The sequence below is a fragment of the Zootoca vivipara genome, chromosome 4 (genome assembly GCF_963506605.1).
Source record: "Zootoca vivipara chromosome 4, rZooViv1.1, whole genome shotgun sequence".
In the NCBI taxonomy this organism is placed as follows: Eukaryota; Metazoa; Chordata; class Lepidosauria; order Squamata; family Lacertidae; genus Zootoca; species Zootoca vivipara.
The window spans coordinates 32,546,425-32,560,926 of NC_083279.1; the positions used below are offsets into that span (position 1 = coordinate 32,546,425).

The following is a 14,502-nucleotide window of genomic DNA, read 5'->3' on the forward strand; positions in this document are numbered from 1 at the left end:
ACATGTATTACCACCCCCAGATTTGCCCTGGGTGAAGTGTTTAGCAAATCCACAGATTAACAGGCCATTCTTATGCATGTTTACTCTGTTATAGCCCACTGTTTTCAATTGGGATTGCTCCTAGGAAAGTATACACAGAAAGAGAAACATTATGATATATGAGGGAATCCACACTGGAGAGAGAGCATTTAAGTGCATGGAACATTTGGAAAGCTTCAGTTGGAAAGAATCTATACCAAGTAGGGAGGGGGGGAATGAAGAGAAACAATGGAAGTGTGTAAAACCACCTACTTTCTTCATTAAATAAAAAGTGATGTATGTGATACTGTTGAGGTATCCCTTGGAAATGCAACAAGAGAAGATAAGACTGGTTGCAGGTTCGCTCTATGCATTTTGATACATGGAAGTATGTAAAACTAAAATTATTCCTTAATTGTAAGCTTTTATGTAAGCCACCTTGAGAGGGTTGGTTGCTCCGAAATGCAGCCTTAAAATACTTCAAATAAAACAACAAACAAATAATAGTATAAATATTATCCACCCTGGTGAACCATAAAACATCTCAAATGTCAGTCCATGATTTCTAGAAGAGGGTGAAAGTTACTGAATAATACAACTAAGAATATAGTGACCAAAAAGTCCAATGACATCCTGCTATGGAGTTCATATTTGCATTGAAAATAGTAACTTCCTTAATTAGTAGCTAAATCTTGGATAAAAATATTCAATCCAATATAAGCTGATGCCAACAAACTTTCTAGGGTTTACATTGTGTATGTGTCCATGACTTTAATTAAACGAATTTATGTATCCAGTCACTCGAACAATAAAGCCTGATTTTGGGACAAAGGAAACAGAGCTTAATTTCTGGAGAGGAAAAATTCAGTTCCAAGATCTGTGGGTTTTAAAAAATGTTTTACAACAATTGCCATCAACATAAACTAGCTGATAGGCCTAATTGTAGATATTTGTGGGTGGGTGGAAGAGGAAGAGAGATGGATTACGAGCAGCAATTTCTCATTCAAAGCATATATATCATTATGACAACAAGTAAATATATTTCTCAAACAGAAGTTTGCAGCACAACTAGAAAACTAGATAGCAAAAGAAGCTTCCCAAAGACAACATCTCTTCTGAATTTTCAAGTTTGATAGTAGAAATTGACACAAAACAGCAGCAATCCTAACCCCCAAATCCTCTAGTTTGAGGGGATTAGGAAAGAGAAGAGAAGACTTTCTGCCTTCTACGAACTGTGCATCTGTCATGGAAGCTTCCTCTATTTTCATGGATAATATTTGTGAGCATAGGGCTGCAGTTAGTGGTTCTTTTGTCAGCAGTGGCCCATTTTTAGTCCCCAAACAGAGTGTTTTTTTGAAGACACTGGATCCAAGGCCCTTTCATTCATCCAAGGGGCTCCAGGATCACACCAGCCACCTATGTCAGACTGGAGATGGCACAACTAATTATCTCCAATTGAAATCGCATGGGGGGGGATGAGAGAACTAAAGAACTATAAAAAGATCCATGCACAGGGGGAGAAGGGGGTAGGATGCCCTTATAGAACCTCCTGCCTGTTCAGGCATATAAGTCAGTAAAGCTTTAGAGATGGTGGACAATCTACCATTTTGCACTCACCCTTCCTAGTCCCATTTAAGATTGCACTGTAGATTGTGCATGTAAGTCACCTAGATATGTTTTTTCATTAGGTCAGAAATAAATTGAAGCCCTCAAAATGCCCGGGGTGGGAGACACCCCTAAAACTGTAAACTGGAAGGTGTGCAGTCTAACCCACATGTCTATGTTCAGATCTGAGCATGGTATGTCAGATACTAACCAGAAGAGTTTGCTCCAAACCAAAATCCTCCCCCATCCCTACTTGTAACACACGAAAAGGCTGTTTCTGCATTTTATTAGCAACCCGACAGCAACAGTATGAAGCCCAACATCTTAAAATGTTGAGCATCTGCCAGATCTGATGGAGGGGGGAAATGTTGATAGCCAAAGAGCTCTCACAATTTTAATGCAAATGGTGTGCAAGAGTCACGGCCTGCCATCTAGCAGGGTTCCCCCACACACCATGGGCATAATAGTCCTCTTCAGGTGTTCTTAATTTGCATCTATGGAGATGGTGCAGGGTTCATGACCACAGAGCATACCTGCCAAGTTCCAGCCGAAAAATAAGGGATCGGCAGACCGGAAGTAGTGCTGCTGCCATTTTGGAACTGGGTAGAGCAGCACCGGAAGTCGCTTCTGAGCATGCTCTGCCCAGTTCCAAAATGGCCGCCGCACCGGAAGTCGCGCTGTGGCCATTTTGGAACTGGGCAGAGCAGCATCAGAAGTCGTTTCAGAGCATTCTCCGCCCAGTTCCAAAATGGCCGCTGCGCCAGAAATCACTTCTGCGCATGTCCAGAGACTCCAGACATGCACAGAAGGAGCCTCCCCCGGACAGTAAGTAAACTGGGGGAAACAAAAAAAAATCTGTTTTTCCAGCTGGGAACTGCTGGAAAAACGGGGGTTTCCCAGGGAATACGGGAGACTTGGCAGCTATGCCACAGAGAGGATTGCAAGTGCCACCAGTCTAATGCATTTGCAACCACCCTTCAGACCATTCAACTCAACTTGGAAAGGTTAGAAAGGTAGCCCAGCATGTGAAGTCATGCACGCCTCCACAGATACAAATATGGAATTCTCATGTACATACACCAGAAAATTGCAAAGTGAAAAACAGAAGCAGAGTTACATCCTTGAAAAGTCTGACAGAGTAAAATGCTGAGAATCTTGGGGGAATGCACTTAACATCTCTCAGCAGACCAGTATTGATTTGATTTGATTTTTAGCCCCACACAAGGATTTCCTAACCGGGGCAACAGAAGAGGAATGTTGTGCTTTTCCATGCTTTTAACGGCAAGACCTTTGTCAACAGACTACTTTGCATGCCTATTCACCCATCCTTAAAAAAAAAAAAGTTTATATATTGCTATTTTCCATTCAGCTAGGTTTTAATATTTGCTTTGTACAATACCTTGCATTAAATAAGAAAGAAAGGGAGTCTGGAGTTTCAAAAAATAAATAAAAGGGCTCACAGTGTGCATACATTTCTCATGCAGTCTGCAGCTCTTTTTTTTCTTTTGGCACTATTAAATCACAGTGTTCTCTCCTTTGGTACCTTAAAGGCGGTAATGGCAACTGAGCTTAGGAGCAGTACTTGCGCTAATTTGCGTATTAAATCAAGGAGAAATAAAATACATTTTCTCCTGCCACTCATGGAGAAATACAAAACCAAGTTGCTTTTTTAACCTAAATTAACCATTTATTATGCACTTTTTTTTTACACATTTGCTTTGAAAATGTAACCAGTGCACATGAACATTGTGCATTGTGAAGAATAGTTCCTGTGAAGCAAAATGAAAGCCTAAAAAGAGAAGACTTGACCTTTCTGTGAAACTGCACACTTTTGCCTGACGTTTGTGAGAACATTAATTTAAAGTGTGCTCAACAAATCTTCAGGTCCTCAATTAAACTAAATGGAACAGACGTGGAGATATAGGAACCTACACCCCTGCCCTTAAATCAACCCATCATGCTTGCAAATATTCATGTCTTGCGTGGCATTTGCAAGAAATTCAGTAGAAGTTGAGAACATCATTGCCTAGGAGCTTATTCACATGAACAGGCTTTTCCCACCAAAGCCAAACTAATGAATCATGACCCCCCCCCTCCATGATAATTGCAGCAGCCATTATTGGATTAATCTGTATGCAATTTATTTTTGCCCAAATTAATCCTCCTGGGGATTAAAATTATTCTGGCTTTCATCAACATTCTATCAAATTAATTAACAGCATATCAACCCCTCCCCCCCCCAAAAATCTAGCTGAAATAATGACCATATTTTAGTTATTAAAACAAAACAAAAGGGAATATTTCTCCTTTAAAAAGGTGGTCCATAATGTGACAATTGATCATCAGCATCAGCAGTACATATTCTTATGATTCTGTTTCCTGGTTTCCCACAAGCATCTGGTTGGCCACTGTGAGAACAGGATGCTGGACTAGATGGGCCATTGGCCTGATCCAGCAGGCTATTCTTATACAGTAGTACCTTGGAAACTGAACAGAATCTGTTCCAGAAGTCTGTTTGACTTCCAAAACATTTGGAAACCAAGGCGCGACTTCTGATTGGCTGCAGGAAGCTCCTGTGGCCAATCGGAAGCCGCGGAAGCCTCGCTGGACGTTTGGGTTCCAAAAGAACATATGCAAACCAGAACACTCACTTCCGGGATTGCGGCATTCGGGAGCTAAGACGTTCGACTCGCAAGGAGTTCCTCAACCAGAGAGATCAGAACTGGAGTGCTTAGTGTTACATGCTACTAGTTATTAAGTCTATGCTTTTTAAAAACAAACAAACAAAAACCGTATTTAATAGAAGAGAAAGGACTGGCCTAGACTTACTCTACCAGTGGTACAAAATGAAAATGGAATGCATCTTAAACTGATGCCAAAGACAGGAAATGCTACATAATTTCTGAAGGATTAGGTTCTGGTTAAAGATCCCACCACAACTGAACAAGTCTATCAGAAGAAGCCCAGTGAATAACTTTCATGTGGCACAGAATCTCATCTCCTACCAACAAGGCAACTTACTTATGTTCAGTGGTGGCAATAGGACATGAATTTCATTACTGACACTATTTGAGGTGTGGAAACACTGACAAGCCTTTGAAACGTTTGGCTTTCCTCCTTTTTCCTTCTCATTCCATTGAACCTGATTCCCTTTTCCAGAAAACAAGCAAGACGCCCAACTACATAAAAGTCAGACTGAATCAAAACTTCTTTCAATTCTTCACCCTCTCTTTTCTTTTGTTACATTCTCCCAAGGGAGCTTCATGATTTAAACTTGACAGACTTATCCTCCTCCTTCCCTCCTCAGCCAGAATTGGATCTATTGTTTGGTAGGCAAATGAAAAGAAGAAAATAATCCATGTGCCCAACTGAAGCTCATTCCTTCAAGCTCTCCTGTTCCCCTACTGCTACCTGGATTACTTATAACTTTTTTCACCCCTGCTTCTATCAACTTATGAAGCCCATTTCTTGGTCCTGGGGAGCATTTTCTGTCCCTTGCTATTCCCATTAACATTCTCTCTACTGCCACCTGTCACCTGGGGTACAATCTGAAGCAGATACTGTTCTGTCCCGAGCAGTGTAGAATGTGAAAACTTCCTAGATACCAATACAGTACTACTGTATATCTATATCTATATATCTATCTAGCCAGAATGGCAGCATTCATGCCCCAAAAGAAATTATCAGCAGATCTGGGTGAACCCCTAGGTCTACAGTAGTACTAGAAGTCTTAAGGGGAATCCCTTTTCTCAAACCCCATGTTCTAGCCCAGTTAGGACTGGGCATGCTCAGTAGGCAAGGAACGCTCATTGGTTGCTCCATCCCTTGATTGTCATGGTGGTTCTTTACTGTACCCTCTTGGCTTATGGTGTGCTTGGACTGATGTTTTGGACTGCAACTCTCATAATCCCTGAGCATTGGTCATGCTGGCTGAGGCTGGTGAGAACTATAGTCCAGAACATATGAAGTTAGGAAGATTGCCAGAGAATATAAAGACAATTTGATACTGGATGCTTCCTCATAATTCCTGATATCAAGTTAGCCCTTTTCCACTGTTGTTGCACATCAGGTTCTTGCACAAACGATTCCTTTAGCTTAGAAGTCAGGGGACAAAATTCTCAGGTTCAAGAACTTTGTGCCCACTGGCACAGTTCTTTTGCTAAGTGAAGGGAGTAAAATATACAACAATGGTATGGATCCCAATAGGTGAGCACTCATCTAAAAAGCAACTTTTAAGAAAACTTACCATTATTGATCAGGACATGAAGTGGGCAATTCTTTGCTTTAAATGCTTGAACAAATTGATGTATGGACTTCATGGAAGCCAAATCACAGTATAAAAACTCCACTGAAAGAGGGAAAAGAAAAACAATGGCCCAATCAATTAAGTGAAAAACAAAAGTATTCATACTGGGTTTGAGTGCCTGCAACTTGACCTTTAAGTTATTTGTAGACCAGCAGTATTTCCACACAATCTACTAACAATATAACATGAGAAACATATTTTTAATATTTTACTTTGTGTTCCACTTTTTGTTTTAGGAGTCTGGGCGGATTTTGTTTTTAAAAAAGGTATTTCATTAGTGGATCATTTAAGAAAAATTTGCAATAGCTCACTTTGCACCAGGACATTTTGTTAATTTATGTTAGCAGGAGGGGTATCTGACCACAATGCCAGAAACATGTACATTTACAATGCCATATCAAACCTATCCTCCCATTATCAGGAAACTGATTTCAGTGGCCTCATGTTCACAGATGTATAAATGCAATTAGCCAAGGTCAGCATTACTAAGGAAAATCCTTATACTGAGCTTAGTATTCCAGGAATAGCAGCAGTATATTCAGGGGAGAATCTCAAAGCCAAAATTCCTGGACAATAAGGACAAATGTGAAGCGACATTAAATGTGCCAGTCAGGATGCATCACTAGAAGTAGTCTGAAAACATTGGACTTTAGTTATTTCTTTAGGAGGGCTTGGAAATATTTTCACCCAGCCTCTCTTAGACACCTGCAGAAAAATAAGTAGAGACACTTTTACTTACGATCACTTACCAACCATGGGAAATGGTAGCAAATAAAAACATTTATAAATATTGTAGGCCTATATGTTTTATCTTGGAGAGATTTAAATGACGTTTCATGCTCAGCCGTAGATCAACATGCAATAAACATTGCTGCATAACAGAGTATAAAATGCCTTCAGCACACTGATACTTGTTACAGATAGAGCTGCCTGTTTTCTGCGTTTGCAGACTCTGGTATCTGACATACACTACTCATCTGAAAATCACAACTCATCACCTATGATGTTGTATGTTGTATGTGGGCCAACCAACAGCTCCCAGCCAACCTGACCTACCCTCACATGGTTGTTGCAAGGATAAACACGGGATGTCCCTTGGAGGAAGGGTAGGATTAATAGGTACAGAGCTAATGGAGGGGCTATAATTATAACAATTATAATAGGTTGCATGTCAGAATTAGACCATAATCCTAAATATGCTTACCAAAAGATAAATCTTTTGGGACACAATTCGCATACCCTTTAAAGTCCCACCTTTACATTAAGTTAACCCATAGGTTTTCCTTGTGGATATCAGTCAGACTTACAGTGGAATCCTACACACACACACACACACACACACACACACACACACACACACACACACCAAGGTCTGTAAAGCTTCCCCCCAGGTAAATGCTTAACCATGGCTAGTTTATGTCAAGTGAATTCTTTGGGATTTACTTCAGAGTAAGCAGGCTTCAAAACTGATGGTTAAGAATGTGATCAGATCTAAATTAGCCATTACTAATGTAGCATGTGTCTTATTCTTTTCCTTATCAATATATGAATAGCTATCACAAGATTTTTGAATGTGTAGCAGTTCTGGGCAAAGAAAAGAAGAGAAATCACAGAATACAAACAAATTCAAACCATACCTTCTTACCATCCAGTACAATTTATGCATAGCAGCTTCAATATAGCTGCCCATTAGTCTTCAAAATACCTAGTAATAGCAATTCTGTCTATGCTCCAAATGGGGTTCCCCCCCTCCCAAAGAGAAACTAAAAAACAAGAGCTGATAACATTAAAATCTAAATATGGAAACTCTAGCAATACATGCTGGCAAATTATCCTCTGTTCTTTCGAAAATCAGTTCTATTCAGACATGAAAGCAGGCAACAACAAATGCGCCTGCTTTCCCCCCCCTTTGTGCTAATATGCTTTTGTAATTCTACCTAGGTAACATGCTCAAGAAAAGCTGCACAGTTACAACTTTGTCAGATACCGAGGAGAAGCAAAGAGTTTAGATTCTCAAGGTTTTTATGATGCGGAAAAATCTATGTACAACTTGTTCTCAAGAAAGTGTGCAGAATGGAATAGGTTTCTGAGTAAGGCTGCCAGATCCTTACCTGCAGAATGGTGCCACAGGGAATTTTTCCTGTTATTGACAACAACCGAATGAAGACAAAAGGAAGGGGGAAGCGCAAAAAAACAAAACAAAAAAACTAAGAGAAGTAAAGGAAGAGGCACAGCCAGAAAACTGTAGTAATAAATCAATCTTTTTCAAATACAGTTATTATAAAGTACTGTACTTGTGTTTTTTTTAAAAGGACCTATGTTTTGGTTGAAAACATCATTCTGCAGAAGCACTTAAGTGAAAATAAGGTTCTCTGATCAATTCAACATTGTACTTGATAGGTGAACCTGCTTCCTGATGATTACCCTTGACAATGGCTTTTTTTTCTGAAATGCATTTGGCTTTTTAGCGATTTAGAAGAAACATATTTTAAAAATATATTCTCCCCTGAATATACTGCTGCTATTCCTGGACTACTAAGCTCAGTATAATGATATTAAAAAGACTGAATCCTTAGCACCATTTTGAGGCACCATCCTTTCCTTTGCAACAATGGTGGGAAGAATCCAGATATGCTGGGTGGTCCCAGGTGGTCCCAGGAAGAAGGCTATGAAATGGAGGCAAAGTGATCATCTTCAGGCCAGAAGAGTTGCCCTTTAAAGGCTCTGAAGTTCTCCACAAGGGATAGAGCCTATAAGAAGTGGTCAAGTGATGGAGACCTCAAAGGCTTCAGCCTGTTCCCAACCTTTGTCACAGGAACTCACTGGGAGTTGTCCATGGTCCTGCAACTTCTAACCAGTTTTGTCCTACTTTGCATCACCTCCCTCTTTGTGGGATTCAGCATTCTACTGAAACACAATATCCAGCCTCCATGACACTCTTTTTTGAGGCTTCAAAATACAAACAAAACCTTCTGCCAGCTTTTAAAAAATAAAATAAAATTCCCTGCCGTGTGAAGACCATCCAACCTCCCTTCCTGTTTCATGGGGCCACTTTGATACTTAATGTGCATTTCCCAGGGAAGGAACTGCAAGGTAAAAAGAGAAAACAGCTCAGGAAATACAAGTGATGTCTTTCTTTTGGAAAGCAAAAAATTTTTAAAGGTGAAGGGATGGTGCACAAGAATTACCACCCCAAAAATACAATGAATGCCAAGGTCCTCAGCTTTCTTATATTTGGCTCAGCAGCCAAATTTATAAGACCTGAGACCTGGTCAGCATGGTGTTGCTCCCACACCCAAGTGCTCGTGTTTAAACAAGACCCGTTTGTCAAATAACTTTGCAGCTGTAGCAAAAGCCGCCATGTCAACAACAGCCATAATTTTCTGCACGTTTATCGCCCTATTTATTTCTGAATTTGGTGGCCATGTCAAACTTTTAAGGAGATTACTTGTCAATCTATTACAAAACAAGATTTTCCAGTTTTATCTGAAAGCTTTCTGTTTCAAAAGGAAAAGGAATAAATTGGGTTTGCCACGAAAAACACCCACGTCTACTTGCATATGCTAATCCATGTCAAACACATGATAATATTAAATACCAGCTAGGATTGAAGAGCAGCTTTATGTAGAAAAGGGAAAGGGAAAAAAGAGAGGCCAGCCTTGAGGGGAGGAATCAGTTCAATTTTTAGGTTACATTGACTTTCTACCTAACATATACCGGTAGTTTAAATTAGTTTGTGAAAATATTTCACTGAAAAACTGTAAAAGAAACCAAAAGGTGCAATCTGTTAACCGTCACTGTTTCAGCCATTCAACTTCTCCCACCTTAGATTGTGGGTTCTCACCTAATAAAGAGATCACTGCCTTCAAACAAGTTGTTAGTAACTCCCATTTTACCACTGAAGCACCACATTATTTGCAATGAAATCTTCAAAGACATTCTTAATCCCATCACATTTATTAAGCAACTGTTGTAGACAGGAAATGCAAAAGAGCAAATAGACTGTTCAGAGAACTGCTCCGTAATCGTGATTCTATTTTGGCATGCATATTCTTAATGCAAAGTTTGTAAGGTTGCAAATGAGTTATGTGGGTGATGAACGTGTCAGGATTCAGCAAAGGATTATCAAGTGTCTTTTTTATTGATAAATTAGTCACAGTGCTTATGGAACAGCACTGTGCAATATGTTGGTAATATCCAACATCAGAGCTAACACACACAGCCATCTGCTAATGAAAGACCTTTGGTACCTATACAAGAGATGAGAGGACAAGGTTATGCCACTGGAGTATATGAACACATTAATATGATAATTTTGGTTTCTCAGGGTGGTATTTGGCTAAATTATTGCATAAGCATAACAAGTTCCACCTGTGAAAGGGAGATTCCCCTTCTCCTCCCCCTGTGCATCCCCAAATCTATTCCAGAGTTGGAATAAGCCCCGGAATAGTTTGGGGGAGGTGGTGGTTGTATTTCAATGCACTAAGAGAAATCATTACACTGATAAGATGTGCCCCATAGTGCTATTCTGTATATAACCATCAATTTCTCATTTTTGCAATCTTAAATTCAATTCACTCCATTACAGTGTCAGTTCATTTAAAAAAAAATACAGCAAAATTCACATGCACTTTCATGCATATTTCTCCTATACATTTTGTACATGATTGTTCCACTTTCACGCTATTTCCACTAATATACACTGTTTTCCCACATATTTTGGCTGGAGAGCAACATCACAAAATGTGGAGCAATGCAAATTTTGAAGGATAACTGTGATACTACAGGGATTCTATCACAAAACTCTAAAACTGGACAGCCATAGTGGGATATATCTTTCATATATATATATTTACACTAACGATTCTAACGCCAAGTTGTCTCAGCACAGAATCATCATTTAACATCTGAGGAGCACTGAGGCTCAAAGATGTGACATTGATGAATCAGTTGCATGCACATAAGACTGTAGTATATTTATTGTTGCCACTGGGAGCCAACAAACCCTTGTTGATCTGCAACAAAAGAGGGGCTGGATCTAGACACGTCAAAGAAGTGTTTCATTTAAACGCGTTGCAAATTTAAACAGGGGAAACAGGTAGAGAAAAACGGGACTCCACAGCGCCATCGGGTGGCACAATGTTATATGACCCATACAACACATATAAATCACTTTTTCTTTACAAATCTAGCTGAGTCCAGGAAAGCTTGGACATATTTCTGATAAAAAAAGATAGACAGACTATCTAGGGATTTACCTTCCTTTCCCCTTTCCCCTTCCCATCTTACAGGCACTAAGAATTACATATTAAGGATATCCTGGTAAATTCTTCCCACCAAAGTCTGTTGAATGTATCTGTTTTATAGTGACACTGCAAACCTATAAGTGACTGTTCTGGTTTGCGACCTATTTTTGGAACCTGAATGTCCGACAGGGCTTCCACAGCTTCCGATCGGCTGCAGGAGCTTCCTGCAGTCAATCGGAAGCCGCACTTTGGTTTCCGGACATTTTGGAAGTCGAACGGAATTCCGGAACAAGAGAGAGAGAGAGAGAGAGTCCACATAGTTACATTTGTTTTATTGATGTAATATGTTTATTTACTTAAAGCAAGAAGCAAACAATTTACTTAGTGTTGAAAATCCAAGCTGCCAGGACAAGAGGATTCTGAGGCATTTAGTACAAGCGGAAAGGCATCCAGGGAAGCCCACATCATTCGGTTAAGTGGAAGATAAATAGCCAGGGACGGATTAAGACATTGTTTTCATTTACAGGGAGCAAGGCTGGGGATTCTTATTGAATCCAGGTAGGAGTGTACATAATCTTTAGCTGCAAGTCTGAGTCTACCACTCCTGGCAGCAATTCCTATCAAGCCGAGTTTATCTATAAGAGACACACTACTGCATATAGGTTCCACATTCATAATTTGCACTTTTAACTGTAGAATTAAAGCACCCAATGTACACCAATGTAGAACTGAATGTGAGATGGTATTACAGGGGAATATGTTAAAATAACTGTAGTGCTTCACACATTAAACTGTTTCTAAAAAGTTCCTCTCCAGAACCCAAATCTCTAGAATTATATAGTGAACAACAGATGATCACCATGTTTCTCGTCAGGACTTTGTCCCTTTTACCCAAGGGAATATTGCCGTTGAATGAGAATTGCAGGCCAGACATAAAATCCATGACAAGTTAGAAACCAATAAAGAAGCCACATGAGATTGTATCAAATTTCTTTGCACTATACATCACCCACGTCTTAGAGCTCTGATCCAGTTGGTATTTTGCCTAAATACTTTTAACAAGCTAGGTTCCCCTTTTAATGGTTTTAAATGATTCACAGTGGAAGCTGGCAGGGTATCTTCTGGAAAATGGCTTAAATGCTCAACCAACAGCATATGGTTTTAAAGCCACAGCAGTTTTGTTGAACTAAAGCTGCATTTTTCTCTCTTTAGATGGCCCAAAACATCCACACCGTGTATATTTTAAGGCTGTTTTTTTTAAAGCACCCAAGACTGTACTTCTGTTTCAAAGCAACCCTTCTAGAGGGTGAGGGACCACAATGACTACAAGTCTCATGATTTATTATGGTCCCAGACCAGATCCACATACTGTACTAAACAAACATGAAACACAATAGAATTAATTTTGAATTTACAATAGAATATAACTGTAAACAATACGAACACAGCTATTCTCTATACATCTTGCTGTTAACAAAAATAACCAATTCTACTTATTTTTATCAAACAAAGTTTTTATAACTTCGCTGCCAACAAAAAAAATAACCAAATTGACTTTCTATCCCACTTTGCAATACCAGCCTCCAAGGTGCACTAAAAATGATAAATAACTTACAGTAAAATAATGCCATTGTTATACAACTGTGAAAATAGAAAAACAGGAATAAATTGGGACCTGGCAACACCTATTAATTATTCAATGCACAGCACTCCTAACAGCAAAGAGGAAGTGATCCTAGCCCTTTGATAGCCCTCAGAGAGAGAAGTACAAACCTCTTTAGCATGGGTACTACTCACTCTCATACTGTAAACAGTTTAGGAAGGGAGCAATACTTAACAGCAGTCCCACTGCAGAGCAAGCTGAATTTTAAAATTTGAGGAGCTTAAAGAGCAGTTTCCAAAGAGGTGGGTTGAGGGAGAGAAAATATTAATTGCCTCATTAAGTTCATGCACACACACATGTAAACTCAACCTAAGGGATCTTTTAATTAGCACAGAAGTAAACAATTTCTATTTGCAAATATTATACTCACTAATGCAACTACTTTCCTTTTTCTTTCTTTAACGTCACCTTTCTTCCAAAGAGTTCAGGATGGTATGCATAACCTCCTTGCATCTCACAACTTTGTGAGATTTGTGGGTCAGTCTACTCACCTAGGTCAATCAGTGAGCTTTGTGACTGAATATGTGCTCTTTCAAAGAAATTTACAATTGTAAGAACAATTGCAATACCAGTCAACAATAAAATAAATCTGAGAGGAATAGAACCATTCAACCAGCTAAAAACATTGTAACTTTTTCTCTCTGAATGGTAACACTAGTCTAGGAGAAGTTGCAGAACCTAAGCCATCTCGGCCAGTGATCAGCGATGATGGGAATTGTAGTCCAACAACATCTGAAAGGCACCACATTGACTATCCCCCCTCTAATTGCTATAGCTCTCCACTCTTTTAGCTTCTTACCTTCAGATAAACTGTGGCCTAATGTCAAAGCATTTTATGTGTCTAATAATCTGCATTAGCCAGCAAGGCCACTAAGGTCTAATGTAATGAGTTAATTTCCCCCGTTTTAACTCCAAGCTTGTTCTCTAATTTACTAATACAAAGTGTTCTCGTCACCTCTTTTTTATTTCGTTTCCTCAGACCTAGTAGTCACATTTTCCTAAGAAATCTGTAAGAATAACAGCCGTGTCCTGCTTTCTCAGCACACCATCACAATTCCTAGTGTCATCTCAGTCAGAGCTGCACATGCTTTGCACATAATTGTGAAGTATTTTTAAAAGGCTTGATCCAGATGCTAGCAAAAATTCATGCCTGTGTATCTGCTGCTTGCATCAATTGCACCAGTTATCCGGAAGACCAAGGATGACATGATTCATGAAACCAAATACCTGGTGTTTGGAACAGAGAATATAGGAAGGACACCCAACAAGGCAACTTTTCTGTCCTTATGGTCCTATGAGCACCCTACAAGCTTTCTGCAGTCGGTCCTTATCCCTCAATTCACCCCTGAGTTGGTGCATGTATATGTGAAATTTCACATCCTTGCTGGTCTTCCTGCAATGGATCTTTGTTAGATATTATAGAATTGTAGAGTTGGAAGGGCCCCTGAGGATCATATAGTCCAACCACCTGCAATGCAGGAATATGAAGTTTTCCCATACAGGTATTGAACATATATATAAAGAAATGGGAGTGCCTGATCCCCTCATCTGTCTCCTGAGAAATCTCTATGTGGGACAAGAAGCTACAGTTAGAACTGGATATGGAACAACTGAGTGGTTCAAAATTGGGAAAGGAGTACGACAAGGTTGTATATTGTCTCCCT

The 14,502-nt window shown here is 39.6% G+C and overlaps 1 protein-coding gene across 2 annotated transcripts in view; it reads right to left on the reverse strand.

Annotated features, from left to right (window-relative positions):
- ZBED1 (zinc finger BED-type containing 1) overlaps positions 1-14,502 on the reverse strand; it is a 117,007-nt gene that overhangs the window by 26,018 nt on the left and 76,487 nt on the right. For both annotated transcript variants that reach the window (XM_035114815.2, XM_035114816.2), the window contains one exon: positions 5,870-5,971. In XM_035114815.2, coding sequence (XP_034970706.2) covers positions 5,870-5,971 — 102 coding nt within the window. The remainder of the gene's footprint in view (positions 1-5,869; positions 5,972-14,502) is intronic.